The sequence below is a fragment of the Montipora capricornis genome, chromosome 13 (assembly GCF_036669925.1).
Source record: "Montipora capricornis isolate CH-2021 chromosome 13, ASM3666992v2, whole genome shotgun sequence".
Lineage (NCBI taxonomy): Eukaryota > Metazoa > Cnidaria > Anthozoa > Scleractinia > Acroporidae > Montipora > Montipora capricornis.
The window spans coordinates 4736899-4754398 of NC_090895.1; the positions used below are offsets into that span (position 1 = coordinate 4736899).

A 17500-nucleotide genomic window follows, 5' to 3' on the forward strand; every position below is an offset into this window, starting at 1 on the left:
AGGGAATAATTTCCCTAATTTCACTCGTCACCATTTGATTGCCCATACTAATTATTCTTTTATTAAAATAAACTAAAGACTAACGAGGCAACTTTTTTAAAGTTATGTTTCGGCATGACTCATACCATCGTCAGTTTAATGTGCGATGGAGTTCTTTACAGAACTTATCCATAGATGATTTAGTTACGCTCCATTTCAAAAAAAATAACATATAGATTTAGCCAAGCCGAAAAGCGGAGCTCCCAGGTTATTTATTCTTACAATAAGTTAACCTGGCTTGAGCCTGCGATCGAATCGAAAATCAGTATCAGGTTAGCGGTGAACAGGTGACATCAATGAACTCTAAATATGGTCACCTGATGCTGGTCAGGGGATACCTTGTTTTGACATGTGTCAATTGACCATAACACAGATGTCCAATATCAAAGATGTACGTTGCTGGGCACAAGTATACAAGTATTTATTAGCGGAGCTCCGCGCGCGCTTTTTTGAGCACCATAGTTAAGAAAATATATAACATTGCCATAACTTCGTGACAATAACAGTATTAACAGAAATTTCAAGCTCACGATATAACTTTTTAAAGACGTGTTTCGGCATGACTCATGCCTTCATCAGTTTAATGTGTCGTTTCCTTTTCAAATCGTAAACATATTTAATACAGTGGAAAAGGAAACGACACCAGGAACCCATGACCCGGGGCCTACAACTCTACTGTGTTCGTGTAACGGCGTTTTCACAGACCGATTTATTTTTAGATTGAATTTCCCGCGAATGAGACTCCCACAGGAGCCCGATGACCAATTATTACAAGAAATTAAACTGACGTCATAGGGTCACCAAACCGGAACTGCCTTTGTTTTTTTTCCGGAAAAGATAGTCTAAAAATAGATCGGTCTGTGAAAATGCCGTTACATAGGCCCAGTATGGGAGCTGTAGGCTCTGGGTCATGGGTTCCTGATGACACATTATGATGCTGATGATGGCATGAGTCATGCCGAAACATGTCTTTTAAAAGTTGTATTGTGAGCTTGAAATTTCTGTTAATACAGTTAAGAAAATTATGGTAACCCATCGATGCGAGAAATTTTTGGTTTTATAGCAATGACGTCATCGACCGCCCCTATGTACGTACGCATGTCAGTCTACGCCTCCATGTATGCCAATTTGACCAGTATCATGCTAGTTTAATAATAATAATAATAATACATTTATTTAGCGCCTTCACTATAAATATTCGATGACGCTGTTTACAATTGAAACTGGTTAGAGTCAAAAATTTAAAATTATACCTAAAACTATAATGCAATAAAATTATATTATCTGAAAACTAATCTAAATAATTAAAAATAGATTGATTAGTCTAAAAAGTAATTTTTTTGGATATTTATATTTATATAAATGACTGTCGCTCATTGATAGGCAAGTCTTAATAACGATGTTTTAAGTTCTTTTTTGAACTTTTGTATGTTAGTTATTTCTCTAATATTGTCAGGTAAACTGTTCCACAGTACGGATCCAGATTTGAAGAAAGCCCTGTCTTCAGGGCTTAGCCAAGCCAAAACATTTCGTAAATGCATATTAAAAATTTGTAGACGACGTTTCGTTTCATCTAAGGAAATTCAAGTCTGATCAAAAACAGTTTATACCTAAGTTTAATCCTCCTCGTATAACTCAATGATGTAAGCCTTTCGTTTCTTCTGAGGTTGTGGTTGAAAACTGTCGTTGTCTTTAGAGAAAAAATTGAAGGTGCAACATGTGTAATTCTGCGATGGAATGGGACGATCTGCACAAGTGAAGACTGCCATGTGGTACTGAAACTGCGAAGGAAACCTTAGTGGAAAATCCAGCTGGCTGAAACCCAGGATTGAAGCCCATGGTTTGACGCATTTCACCTTGTGGGACATGATGAATAGGAACCAGCGGGACTCGTTGGCGTTGGACAGCAATCTCTTGCTTTGAGGTTTTATTTGCAGTGTTTTGGTTGGAGACTGCATTTGGAGTATTTCGTTTGGCATTTCTCTATATCCACTGATAATGTGAGAGATTTCTTTCCTTTGATTCTGGTTATTTTGTCGTAGTCATCTAAGGAAGATTCATGTGCATGGCCCGTTATTTCACAGATAACATTGGGCGGTTGACCGGATTTCTTCAATGTTTTTCTGATGCTGTGGTTTGTCAACTCCTTATTTGTCTTGAGACAGGAGGCCATAGTTTTCATGATATTGCCAATGGTGTTTTGTCCCATTCGCATTTTGATGTACCAGATGAATGTTGATTTTGGATGATTTATGATCCTCAGGTAAAGGGGCCCTGTGTCTTTCATTCCCTCAGGTCGCTTGGACAACCAAAGTTTGAAGAGCCACACTGGATTGGTTTTTCCGCCATCGGTGCTATACATTAAGTCTACATAACTTGTGGTGTTGTTCTTAGCCTGATTGTTAGACCATCGCTTCGTGTTTTCGTAGGACCTTCACGGGACTCTACAACTTCAGTGCCATCTTCTTGCAGTCGTATTACTAGGTCCTACACCTAGGCGTCGTGTTGCTCCTGGAGAAATAGCCTTTGTATTGAGGATTTCTTGTGAATTGTGAAAGTCCCTCGATTGCACGATGCTGGATGAATAGTTTTTCTCCTTTTAATAATGTTCAATGGCACTCTGCATTATTTTAAGGGATTCTGGCTAGTAATCATCTCCGTCCTTTTTTTTGACCGTGGCGTAGAACTTACTCAGGACCTTGTCAAGTTCTTCCGGTGCCGTTGTTTCAATGGTGACATTTTCAAGATGGTGTGACTGGCACCAGCTTTTGCAGATATTCATCCATTGTTTTGTGGATCGGGATGTGTTGTTATTCACAGCGAGAGCCTTGAGCTTTTGTATTGCATCGCTTTAAACTACAGGAAACCTGGAAACATCTACTTCTTGCGTTAGCTCTGCATTTTCTGTCGTGTGGCTTTCGTTGGTGTCTGTTTTCCTAGACTCGAGATCACACGGATCTTGCGAAGATGTTGAAGAAAAATCGCCAAAATATTCGTCCAAATGGACACTGAAAGTTGGAAATTCCCTTAAATGGAAGTCTTCAGCCTGAATACTTGGTGTGCCTGTTGTAATAATAGCATTGGTTGTCTTTTCTCGCTTTGAGCCAGTCTCTAACTTCTTGGTTCTTTGATGGCTGGATGTTACCAGGAAGTGTTGATTTGAACACTCGGTCATTCTGTAATTCAGCTCGTGATGGTATATTGGAAGTCAGGGGCGTTGTTCGTAGAGCCAACAGGGCTAGGTCTATGTCTTCTTTAGTTTCCCTGCATTTTAGGATCGTCTTCTTAACCAATTAAACTTGGCGTTCGACGAACCAGTGTACACGTGTGTAGTGGGGAGAAGACATCACTATTTCAAAACCAAACTGGCTTGCCACTTGTTGGAACTCGCTGCATGTGAACTGAGTACCGTTGTCGCATTGAAGAGATTTTGGGATTCCATTTTCTGCCAATAGCATTTTCATCTCATTTACGACAGCTCTGGTTGTGAAACTTCTTGACAAATGGGAACTTGGGAGTAGTAGTCAACAACTATGAAGAACCACGACTGTTTTACATAGAACAGATCTGCGCTTACTGTTTGCCATGGTCTTGAAGGGATCTCTGATGATATCATAGGCTCTTTTTGTTTGGAATTGTGGTATCTCTGGCAAACATTACGTTAATTTGCAATTTAAGGTTTTCTCTTTCTTTGTATATGCTTGGCCAGTAAACAAAGGATTTGGCTCGTAGCATTTTTCTAAACCAAAGTGCCCGCTGTGGATTTGGTGCCGGATGTTGCCTCTCCACGATTCAGGTACTATAACACGGCTTCCAAGAAGTAACAGCCCATAGTCTTTTACTGATATAGGGGCCAGTAATGTTTTAGTGCCGGAACAATTTTCCTCACACTATCAGGCCAACCTTGTATAACCTGACAGGAAAGATGCTGCAAGATTTCATCTTTTGCAGTTTCCTCTTCGAATTCTTCCATTTTAGCTGGGGTGATCTGATTAGGTGGTGAACTTTCACATTCATGTCTGATACTTCAAATTCAACCAACAGCGAAAGGGGTGACAGGGCGTCAGCTGTAAACATTTCTTTTCCTGGAAGATATTTAATAATGCAATCTTAGGGTTGTAGACACAACAGCATTCTTTGAAGACGTGGAGGTGCTTGCATCAGGTTCTTTTTATCTATCTGTTCTTGGGGCCGATAGTCTGTTTTAACCACAAACGAACTTCCGTAGAGATATGAATTGAACTTTTTGCAGCCATAGACCACTAATAGTTCTCGTTCAATATTGGCATATCTGGTCTCCCCAGGGAAAAGTGTTTTCCACGCAAAAGCTATTGGCATGTTGTTTTGGAACACAGCTGCACCTAAGCTCTTAATGGATGCGTCAACGTGAAGGGCCACTGGTTCATTTCTGTCATAGTACACCAGGGTCGTTGTGGAACATATCAATGACTTCACCGTCTCAAAGGCTTTCGAATGTGATGGGCTCCACGCAAAGTCAATGTTCTCCTTATCTTTAGAGATTCCTTAAGGGGGCAGTGTGGTCAGATAGATTGGGGATGAATGAGCTCATGTAGGTTGCCATCCCCTAAAAGGTGTGAAGCTCCTTCTTGTCTTTGGGTGGTTCTAAATTTTCTATGGCTCTGACTTTATCTGGGCTGGGCTTGACACCGTCTGGTTTGTAAAGCATACTAAATAAATTGCACTCGTTTGTTTTGATAATGCACTTCTCGCCATTTAAGCTTGATGCAAGCCTTTCTAGTACGCTCCATGCTTTCGTGTAGGTGTACAAGTAAGTCATGCTCGTTTTCGTTCTTTCCATAGACTGTACCGACCAAACGGTGTATTAAAGGGTTTCAGGTACAGGGATTCCTCATCTAGTTTGACATTCCGAGAGCCGTTGCGAGCGTCAAGCTTGCTAAAAAGCTTTGCTCCTGCTAATTTGGGTGTGATTTCCTCTTAGATAGGTATGGGATGAACATCCAACTGTGCCATTAAAAATTCTGGGTACATCTCCATCAGCTCTTGTTTACTTGTGATTGATGGCCGCTCTTCCAGTGGTACATGTACATGACTTCCAATGCAATTCGCGCTTTTCTTGCAAGTACCCGAATTTTGAGCTGGGGCATTGAAGCTGTTAGTGGGATCAGCCTGGTCTAATTGATTTGTTCTTAGTGTGCAATGTAAGGACACTAGGTCCAGTGCCGTGAATGCTTTTAGACCGAGGATAGCTGGCCCTGAAGTGTCTGTGACGTAGAAAATGCAGTTGATCTTCTTCTCTTTGGACTTGCAAGGGATGTTTACAGTGCCAAGCTGCTTGATTATAAAGCCACCATATGCCGAAAGGACGGCTTCATTCTTTTCCAGTGCTTCTGGTTTGGGGTTTCGTTCTTCGTCAAATAACTCTGGGGCAATTATGCGAAGTAGCCTGATAGGCAAAACATTATTCTGTGCACCTGTGTCTATATATCTTGCACTGAAGATTAATTTTCCGCTTTTGGCTGAGTTATCTCAAGTGTTGCAAAGGCTTCATCTCCTGTGTCGTTTATCCGATGTCGCATATCTTCTATGGTGTTAACCTCTATGGTACTGTTTGTCAGAATTTCATCGTCATACTTGTCGCCTCTGTCCTCAATCGTGTAGATAACTTTTTTGAAGGCCGGCTTTCTTCCTTGGTTCAGTTGTTTCCGCTTGCTGGACCGGCAGACAGACTGCCAATGATAAGCTTTACCGCATTTTCAACATGATGTACCGTAGGCTGGACATTTGTTCCTCGGGTGTTGCTTTCCGCAGTTGCTACAGAATTCCCTTTCTTGTTCCTTATGAATGGCATCAATACTCCTGTCATCTTGATGGCTTTCACTACTTTCTGCTTGTGTCTTGTCGCCTCGTGGCCCCTTGCAATCTCAATAGCGGCTGCAAGGGTCAGTGATTTGTCTCGGCTTATGAAAGACTTAAACATTGCAATTTCTTGACCCCCAATTAAGTTGATCCAAAACTCTGTCTTCAACTTTGGCGTTGTCGTGAAATTGACATTTTGCTGCTAGATTTTTTTAATCTTGAGATAAAATCATCCACTGGCTCGTTTTGTTTTTGTCGTATTCATTGTAGTGTGTATCTATGAATTTGATGACTCGTCTACGGCTTCAATTCGGATTCTCGAACCATTCGAAATTAACGGCAGGCTTTTTCCGGTCTTCCTCCTTTGTGAATGTCCAACTGTTGTATATGCCCAGGCCTTTTTCTCCCGACCAGAGTAGAATATAGCTCACTTTTTCTTTGTCATCTGCGCCTTCGAGAACGCTTGAAAACAGAAGCTGACGAATGCAGTTATCGGATCAGGAGCTTCCCAGTTCATCTGTGGCGACGCAAAAGATGTTGCTGCTGCCATAATTCGCTTCTGATGGCCTCTCTCGATTTAACTTTACAAATTATCCTTGTAAAATGCTGCCACCATGTAGTAAGTTGTGGAAGGCTTTATTCCGTCTTGCTCATACACACCGCCTGTATGCTTTCTGGATTTACATAATCTGCTAGCCTACTTAAATATGCAAATACAAAGTATAACATACAATAGGTGCTAATTATCACGTGCCAATGTTACAACACCCCCCTTGAATACAATGTATGCCCACCCCCTCAACACCGCTCACAGATGAACTCCCTACTTCTGGATCTGTTAACCACCGACCAGTTGGCTCAATCGAAAGTGCACTGGACTTCAGTACGGGAGGTCGTGGGTTCGAACCCGGGCCAGACCAAAACTCAGGGCAAGTATGTAAATTATGCTTTCCATCTATTTAAACTCTAGCACTTGTATTTATTTATTTATCACTTGATAATGGAGTTACGATGACTTCGAAACGTCGTGAAAATATAAATCTTGTCAGTTTCATTTGTTTTTCTTTCTTAGAAGAGTTTACTGTTGCTGTAAACCCATTTCTTTCCAGTTATTATTATCTGTTGTTCCCATTTTGTTAACTGTTTCGGCTCAGATCAATACTCGTTTCCTGAAAGGCCTCTTTCTTCCCTCTTTCAAGAAATGTTTGGCCTTGTTGTAAAAATCATCTTCTAAATAACAATTTATTTGTGAGTGCTTAACCCTAATCGCTGTTTATAAGCTGAGCGTTTAATTAACCCTGGTCACATAATTTACTGTTAACATGCAATTATCTTTGATTATTAGAATGATTTCTCTAGTTTATCTTGAATACTACCAGAAGGGTTTCTGATACTACATATACTTGCATGGCATCTGACAGGATGCGGCGATGCGGATCCGCATAATTCCCTAAAATCTGCATCCTCCTCATAATTACGACATTTTCTGTGATAAAAAAGCTGGTTACGATCCTCACAAACATAAAAGCCAAAGAGATTGACTGTTTTGAAACTCTTATTTTCCTGAACATTGAAGATCGATTGAAGAAAACACGCCATTTTGTTTGCAATATGAAAGGTCGTCAGTAGTTTCTACGAACCTGTGTTATAAAATTACAAATACCCAAGGGTCGAAATTTTAAAAGATATCCAGTCCCAATTTTGCGACAAGGTATATGAACCCGCTATACATATGTGTAAAAAAAACCGCTGAAATTGGTTAATGATGAGAGAAAATTCGAGGGAATGGATCGCGGTTCAACCATATTACAATTTTTGTCCATATCTCAAAATTGAAACAAAATACATGACGAGAAACAAAATAATTTTTTATGGCAAAAGTTGCAGCAAAATGCCAACTGCTAACCCTTTTATTTCAACGGTGAACGCTGGTCGCAAATTGGCGACTCCTCCAGATATTTCAATCACAAAGGGAAAAAAATCAGTCACAAATGAAAGTGTATTGGTCGCAATTTCGAGTCCTGATTTACCATAAGCATGTTTAAAGCTAAATACATTGGACGGGCCTAATTACATGTATGTTTTTTTTTAAATTTTTTTTGATTTTTAAATTTGTGGGTAAAATTCAAGAATCCGATCCCACCAACGCGTCGGCCGACTGTCGGTCGACTGTTGGCCGACTGTCGGCCGACTGACGGTCGACTGTCGGCTGACTGTCGGTCGACTGTCGGTCGACTGTCGGCCGACGCGTTGGCTGCTGTTTAAACTTATAACGTATAAGATGTATCGGTGGCATGTTGGTGACTCATTTGGGCCTTAACTGTTGAAAACCTAACCTGAAGTATCATTATGCGGCAAGGAAGCAGGACTTTGAAGTATCATTAAGCGGCAAGAATATATTTGAGCACAAGGGAACAACATAATGCAATTGAATTGGTCATAGACTTTTGCAAACTTGGTGGCTCCTAAAGGAGCCGTTTTTTTTTAAGTTGACAAAACCCTCTAGGAATTTTTCATTGTGTCCGTTCGTGTTGCACACTCCTATTTACTTAACGTTCTTCAATAGGAATTTTTCATTGTGAAAAATTCCTATTGAAGAACGTTAAGTAAATAGGAGCGTGCAACACGAACGGCCATGTATGACTCAAAAGCGGTAAACTTCAACGAATAAAATCACTCTTGGTTACACACTAATGAGTGCAGGACAAACTAAAGGTCCTGTACGAAACAGATTTGTATGGAAACCAGAGGCAAAAGTATGATCGTATCCTAATTATTCATTCATTCATTTATATATATATATATATATATATATATATATATATATATAGTTCAGGAGTTGCCATAAAGCCATTATGGTGACAACCGGGAGGGCACATTGTATACATATTGTACATTATGCTCACTGTTCATACAGTTTGAGCACTCTCTGGATTGGGTGGAGAGCCTCATAATAGGTGTTCACTATTGGCATAATGCTTCGCTCACTGCTTGCAGTTTGAGCACTCTTGTGACTCCACAATGCAATCCAACAATGTGTAACCGTACATCCTGTGCCCAAGTTCAGGAGTTGCCATAAAGCCATTATGGTGACAACCGGGAGGGCACATTGTATACATATTGTACATTATGCTCACTGTTCATACAGTTTGAGCACTCTCTGGATTGGGTGGAGAGCCTCATAATAGGTGTTCACTATTGGCATAATGCTTCGCTCACTGCTTGCAGTTTGAGCACTCTTGTGACTCCACAATGCAATCCAACAATGTGTAACCGTACATCCTGTGCCCAAGTTCAGGAGTTGCCATAAAGCCATTATGGTGACAACCGGGAGGGCACATTGTATACATATTGTATATTATGCTCACTGTTCATACAGTTTGAGCACTCTCTGGATTGGGTGGAGAGCCTCATAATAGGTGTTCACTATTGGCATAATGCTTCGCTCACTGCTTGCAGTTTGAGCACTCTTGTGACTCCACAATGCAATCCAACAATGTGTAACCGTACATCCTGTGCCCAAGTTCAGGAGTCGCCATAAAGCCATTATGGCGACAACCGGGAGGGCACATTGTATATATATATATATATATATATATATATATAACTAACTGCAGACAGTACTGTTTCGGCCTTCTTGGCCTCATCAGTGCAGTGCTGATGTCTAGGATGGAGGTTAAGCTATAAAACCACCCCAGATGTCCCACGCATGTGGTACATCCAAGTCATGCCAGAGTGCTCAAACTAGCGAGCTAGTGAGCATGCGCAATTGCTATATATATATATATCCCATAGAATGAGGAAATGAAACCCATCCTGTAAATCAACTGATTAATTATTTCGATTGAAAAACATGAGGAATTACCCTGAGCGGGATTTGAACCCAAGTCCCCCTGAACACCGCGGTAGGGTGTGATGACCACTACACCATCAGGACAACCACGCTGGCAGCTATCCAGATAGTGACTTGGCCTAACGTGAGTATCCCGGGTTCTTACACGAGGGAGATGGGAAAGCCTAAACCCCTTCAAAGCCTTAAACCTAAGGATCGACTAACGATTTACAGGCAAACACCAACTTAGGCATCAGCTAATCAGAGGGATCAAGTTAATGATGCAGGCTTATTTATATATACTGTAGAATGAAGAAATGAAACCCATCCTGTAAATCAACTGATTAATTATTTCAAATGAAAAACATGAAGAATTACCCTGAGCGGGATTTGATCCCACGTCCCCCTGGATTAAACGTTCCCCCCCCCCCCCCCCCCTCCTTATTAAAAACTGGATCATTGGATAATGCAATTCGAGAGTTTTGATTGGCTAAGCCATCATCGGTTATGAGCCATTATACCATGATCTACAAACACGGCAAGTATATGCGTGATTTTTTGGGCCTTTTTGTTTTTATTGTAGTCTAATTTTCTATACTTTGGGGGCGTTTTTAATAAAACAATTATTCCACTCGCGCTTGTTGGATAATAGCCAAGGAGAACCTAGTATCATTCAATTAAAATTGCCTTTTTAGAACAAAAAAGTTCAAAGGAGAGATCAAGGAGTTATAATGCCTGGAGCATTTTGCGCCACTTCTGTTCGAATGCTTTTTGTGTTCCTGTAATAATTGATACATGTTTTTCTTTTTTTAAGTTGCTTCTAACCTGATTAACGAAGGATGGTCAAATATTTTTATACTTACAAGAATAAATGTAAAATCTGCCAAGTAGTAAACAATGATTGAATATTAAAGTGTCTTTCTCTCCTTTGAGACCTAAACATTGACATAGAGTTAAAGCTTGTGAGGCTGGTATCAAATCGACAGAGACGAAAAATTGTTGAACGCTATTCCAAAAGGCTTCTGTGATCGGGCATTCCCAAAAAAGGTGAAGCAACATTTCTTGTGCTGACTGACAAAAGCAACAAAGATTTGATGCCAAAAGTTTAATTTTAAACAGAAAAGAATTTGTACCTATTCTTCTGTGGACAAATTTGAACTGGAAGTTCCTTAATTTCGTGCTTAAGGTACATATCCTAGGTAGTAGATAAATTGACTCCCAGTTAATCGTTTAAATTTCCACACAATCTGGTGTAATTTCCGCATAATCAACACATGTTTATGCACAATATGGCCAAAAATATCCGCATAATCTTTATTTTTTTGCGCATCCTATCAGAAGCCCAGTACATGTAAATACAATGTATTACATAATTTTAATTAATTGCAGAAAAATATCTATTATGTTACAATGGGAAGCATTAGAAAAATCTTAAACTAAACAAAATTAAACCATCGTGCAACATGTATTATGCAATTATCAAAGTAGATAATGTTATATAAATAGAGGCTGAGGCAGAAGATTAATATGATACACTCACCAAGAACTGTCAAATTCAACACCAGCTTAGCAAGGACAGTGGCAAAAACGTCTTTAACATACCGAATCTTGTATTGTCCTTCATCATCTCTCTTCACATCATTAATATGCAAAGTAACTGAGTCTGTCTTATGATTTCTATCAATCACAATATGTGGAGACAATGGCTCTCCGTAAGAAAGAGGAGGGTTAACGCGAGAAAAGAATGTTTTTGAAGCAATCTGATCAAACACCATTGACGAGAGATTGAACTTGAACCACTGAATCAAGAAAAAACTCTGACTGTTGGTCTGTTCATCAGAGGTGAGGGAGTAATTCCATGTAAGCACCACATTACTTCCCTCTATTGCTTCTGTTGGGTTGGTAGGCTGTCTTGTCCACGTCAGTGGGTCTGCAACATGGATTTCTCCAGTAAGTTTCTTAAATATTCACAATTAAATTAGCCTTCATTTTGTAATGTTTGAAATAAATAATCATGCATACAATAATTTATAATTATTAAATATATAATGCACAAATATTATGCATGGCACAATTTTACTATCATGTTACTCTCATTTTGATTACAGGCATCAAAAATACAGTACATGTATTAAGCCAAGGAGCCGCAAAAAAATAAGCAAATTTATACCCAGATAGATTAAATGTAGTTTTATACATGTACATGCAACTGAGCAAAACATTACAAACAAAGTCATTCATTATACAACCTCACAGTGCGCCCTATAATGGCCCACAAATAAAGTGAAAAAGTAAAGTGGTGCATTTACATGTATACAGCGCCTTTATCACAAACGTCTCAAAGGCGCTTTACAATGATCAATTTGCCCCCAGCGGACTGGAAGAATATACAGGCGCAAATGGCAGCCGCTTCTAAGCAGTCCATGCATGCTGGTACCACCGCTAAAGAAAATAAATCTGATCACGCACAAAAAAAAATCATGATCCAAAAAGAAATTGCTGACAGAAAAAAAAAAGGAAATTATACCTCAGAGCAAAAAGGTGTTCCAGGCTGGCATAAAAAAAGAATCTCTTGATTGAAATGAAAATTGTTTAAGCATTGAATCCAACTTTGTTCAATTTAAACAAAGTTGGATCCAACACTCCAACATTGCTTGATCCAACATTGTTTGAACGTTTTGCTTTACAAATGTACATCCACATGCAAAGTAACTAGAGTAAATTGCTTTTGATCAAACAAATAATTACACCCAACAATTCTGCTCAACGCAACAATCACAACAATGTTGCAGTGTTTTGCCACTCTTCTAACAAAGTTGTGTCCTGAATCAAATAACGTTTGCGATGCTAGCCAATCACGAACCGCTACCTTATTTTCAAGATGGTGGACAAGAACAAAGAGACATCGTTTTGTGGCTCTTGTCACGACATCACATGAGTGACAGCCTCAAAATTTGAAATTTACAGCAATAAATTGTTTTGCTGAATTAAATATTAATAATTATTATATATTAATATTAAATATTAGAAGATCTACAATGTACACCTTGTCATTTACTTTTTACCCACATTATCAGCTTATGAAGCTTTAATTAATTCAGCCAGATTGATTCCGGGGCTAAATGCAGGAACCAAACTGAATGCTAAAAGACATAACACTGCTATTACCTCGCTACTGAGATCATCATTATGCAAACATCACTGAAGTGTAGCAGTGGCTCTCATGCAATGGAGACTGTCAGGTCACTCAACCCCGGTGGCAGAGCTGACAGTGGGAAAAGAATGCAGAATTTGAATGTACATGTAGATTACATTCAACTCTTTAAACAGCTTGCTGTGCTTACAATTTTAAATTTGGCTAAAATACTGCTGGTCCTAGCCATTCACATAATTCATTTTCGAAATTTCTCAGCCTGTAGTATAGCTCTTGTAATGACTCTTTGGAAATGATCTGTGAGGAGGTGCAATAAAATATCTGTCATTACGAGTGAGTTAAGCTCAAGTAATGATGCAAACTGAAAACAGCACTAGAATTACACTAAATAATTTTATTCATGATCAGACTCCAATTCAAGAGAGAAATAAAACATGCTACTATCTGTGAGAATAAACACAGGTCTACAGCTTAGACACACAATTTGAAAGCTCAGTTGTCATGTTGAAAAGCAGAGAGAGAGAACGTTGAGAGGTGACCACAAAGTCAGCTAAACACTCATTGCAAATCAAACACAGATAAGGACAAGGAAGTTCTTTATTTCTTGGCTTTTTAAGCTACGATGGGCTGAAAATTTTGGGCATTTCATGTTTCCTATTATCAACTTATCAACTCTATGTGATGAAGCGTACAAAACACTCAAAATTAATCCTGAGTCTCTGCTGACTGTGAATTAATATTTAATTTTATGGTATATGTACGTTACTTAATTCACAATTAAAAGATCGATCAAACCAGTTTCAAACTAATAGAGACACTCTTTAGAAAGATTGACGCTACAAAACTATATCACTTAACAGCAATGCTATGATACCATATGAAACGCCGATTACTTCCAAACGAGATGGGGTAATTATTGCAACTTAATAAGTTATCTTGGCAACGAGAAAGCCCAGCAAAAATACCCTATACGCTGTATTTGGGACTGCTCATATCTCCAAAACGAACTCGGTGACCCATTTTTGATTACGTAGAAGTTATCATTAGACCGAGGGGAAACATCCTGCAATATATGGGGAGCAAACTCAGAGCTACCTTAAATCTGTGCTTTATTAAGGTGGCTCTGAATCCGCTCCATAGATTTTTTTTAAACTTTGCAGAAAGTTTCATCCCGGCTTTCTGATCACTTTTCAGCAATAAAAATGGGGGTCATCATACTTGTTGATATATGTAAGCCGTTGGAACGAATCTAAGCAATCTCCAGATCAAATTTCTGATTTCCTTTTTCTTGTTTTTTCACAGGAGAATCACAAATTAACCTTTTCGGAATCAAATATTTGCTCTCATAGTAAAAAAGCGAAACAAACATTGTTGCGTGTCTTCTGAGAATTTGCTCAACAAATTTCGGCTTTAGCCAAGTTGTTAATGCAGCCTTTAATTCAAAGTTGTAATACTTTTTACCACTTCTCTTTTCTGTCGCCCAAAGTAAAGAATGGCAACGAGAAACTGCTTCTGCTGTCACATTTCTTTTAAAGCTGACCCCTCCGAGAAGTCAACTGGAACTGAATTCAACTCGTGCGTAATTTTGTCATTTTAACCTTCCCTTTACTAAGCAAATAGAACTCTCTGAACAAAATATCCTCAACTGGAATCCAGCTGCTTAATTTCGACAGATCGAGCACAACGAAACACGGCTATTTCACGAGTTTCCATTTCAATTGATCATATTTATTTATTTATTTATTTATTTATTATAATAATAATAATAATAATAATAATAATAATAATAATAGTAATAATAATAATAATAATAATATAATAACTAGACCCTCCGTGAGGGTACACTGGGTTGCCTGTGGTACGTGCAGCGTTCCAGGCAATTTTTTTCACGTTGGGGGGTCATTAAAGACCATTTAAGGGCTCACCCAGAAGTCATACAAGTAGAGTCCCTTTGGCTCACAAGTCCACACCCGTACGTACAACAAAACATATCCTTTTCTGAGGTTAAAAACCTGGATACAGGCCTATTAATTAATCATTTGTCAGGAAGAAGAAATTCCTGTCCTCTTTAACACATTGCTTACGTGTGGTGGTGAAGTAACACAGCGATTTGTTCCATAATGTCAACTGAGCTGTGAGTTGTCTTCCAGGAGATTCAAGTTGTCCTTGCGTAATATGTAGCTCTAACAGTGCACGATATTGTTTTGGTATTGTCTATCATTGTAGTGCCATGGTCTTGGGTAAATAGCCTGAGAAGACATGTGGTTTCTAGCAAAGTACTGAACCCAGAAAGATTGAAGAAAATAAATGGGAAGTGAAAAACATTGTCTTCTGGGATGACATGTTGACAGTTGTCTTTGCGTAATATGTAGGTCTAACAGTACACGATATTGTTTTGGTATTGTCTATCATTGTAGCGCCATGGTAGAAGTCTTAGATAAATATTATAGCCCCTTGAGAAGGCACGTGGTTACTAGCAAAGTACTGAACCTAGAGAGATTGAAGAAAATAAAAGGGGATCGAGAAACATTGGCTTCTGGGCTGACTTGTTGATCGTGCACTAACAGCATCTGACAGCTTTGTAAACAAAAGTTGAAAGCTGAAGTTAATCCCCCTGTTTGGCGGGGTTAGCCAGAAATATACCACTCAGTAACAGAAGTATAGGACCGAAAATTCTATTTTAATGCTATCAACTGCGAACCAAGCAAGATACAGATTTTGTTAGCTTGCTTTATGCAAAACAAATATTGATGTAAAAGTAAATAAATATGGATACACAATTTTTAAGAAGAGCAGAAGGAAGGTTCAGGACGGTCGATCGAGGAAATGTTTTGCCATCGGTAACAAAATCTTCGACATGAAAACAACATTAATTTTGAACCACGAATATAAAAAGTTACCATCAGCGAAAAACAGTTTGGGAGATTTAAGTTGTTTTGTTGTAATTGTACGAGTTTGGCTGCACCGAGTAAATCGCACATCGAATTCAGTGGGCGCAGTGTTCAAGTTTCGGGGTTATTTTACCGCGGAATGTTTACTCGCGAAACAGTGAAGCATCTGTGTCAAATGATGCCAAGCTACCGGGTTTTTGTTTTTGTTAGTTTTCTTTTTCTTTCGATTGTTATAAATTTTGACAAGAAATGTACGAATTCAACACAAAGATCACAATCGCCCAACTCTCAAAGGTTGACCATTGTTTCTGGAAAATCAAAAATTTACTCTCCAAGACAAGGTCATTTATCACCAGGTAATTCCATCGTTTTGGTAATAGCAGCTACTTTCTTATTCATCAGCGTCACAATCTTTTGCCGATTTTGGGGGTCATTTTGTTGAAACTCAAGCACGCTTCCAACAGACTTGTTTATTTTCGTGAATTATGCGTTACCACAGAAATTCTCCCCGTATCACATTTCAACACATGTATGCAAATTTGCTAAGCTCGAAAATTACACATGATAAATTTACAAAAGCTGGAAATTTCACAGAAATATTTTCCACCGAAACATTTGTCGAAACAAGCAACATATTTGTTATAAGAGGCAAGAAACCCTTCCTATTTCAGTTGCGTGCGTGCAAGCGAAACACAATTACAAACTATGCAATTAAATAAATTTCTGACAGTTCACATTCAACCCTTTTCGAAAGAACCTTGACCGTAAATAATAAAGCACAAAAGAGACGACAAGCTTTCATTCAAGTAATTTTTCACTGTCACATTTCCAATTTTTTTTAACCTTTGCAGAGTTGAGTACAAAATGAATGTTACTTGCCAGACAAACAGGCAAACTTTAAAAAGATGCGACTTCAGTAACCACTGTGCGACACACAACAGAGATCACAGATCTACTTCTGGTGTTCGATTCCTTCTCTGTCTTTGTTGAACCCGTAAGTTACCAGAGAAATTTCCATTTGGTTTCAGTGTTGTACGTAACACCACCTTGGCGAAATATTAGATGTACAGCATATTTTGATTTCGGCTCGACGGGCGAAAGATTCACGCTGTCGAAGTCCATTACTCGTCGCTTTTTTAAGATTCCAGATCGTTATGTTTCACTGCCCGTCTTGACGTTCCATTCTTGAGCTCCATGTGAGTATATTTTCTTTAAAGATGTACTAAAGAGCCATTCGCGTTACAATGACTTTCGACGGCATTACAAGTTAATTATGCAGAGCAAGCTACGCATTACCCCAGCCTTCTCAAACCTAACAAAATACGCACAGAAGACTCTATGCACAAAGACACCACTTAGCAGGGGAGTGACAGGCAAGACTTTTACCGACACGGAAAAAAAAACGGAAATCTACCCATTTTCTGACTGGGTTTGGCAACCCAGTAATAAAAGAAGTTTAATTCCACCATCATCGCAGTTAATCTGAATTACAATGTGGTTACAATTGCACAACTATAAACATTACATAAAATTGATCAAAGAGGGACTGGGTTACAATAGGTTTTATAATAAAGTTACAAATAAATTTATTCATATACAAGTTAAAATGTGAGTGTATATATATTCTAAAAAGCTAATGATTGTTAAAAGCTAAGCTAGGACTTGGGAAAAAACTATGATGCAATCTTTGTGTCCTGCATTTAGGTAATATATATTTGTTAGCGCATCTCGTTTGATAGTGATGCA

The 17500-nt window shown here is 38.8% G+C and overlaps 2 protein-coding genes across 2 annotated transcripts in view; both read right to left on the bottom strand.

The window, feature by feature from the left end:
* LOC138029770 (tyrosine-protein kinase receptor Tie-1-like) overlaps positions 1 to 17500 on the bottom strand; it is a 556173-nt gene that overhangs the window by 379651 nt on the left and 159022 nt on the right. The gene's annotated exons all lie outside the window — the stretch shown is intronic.
* Positions 1 to 17500, bottom strand: part of LOC138029421 (neuronal growth regulator 1-like) — a 43978-nt gene that overhangs the window by 19403 nt on the left and 7075 nt on the right. Inside the window, exon 2 of the mRNA XM_068877166.1 lies at positions 11250 to 11639. Coding sequence (XP_068733267.1) covers positions 11250 to 11639 — 390 coding nt within the window. The remainder of the gene's footprint in view (positions 1 to 11249; positions 11640 to 17500) is intronic.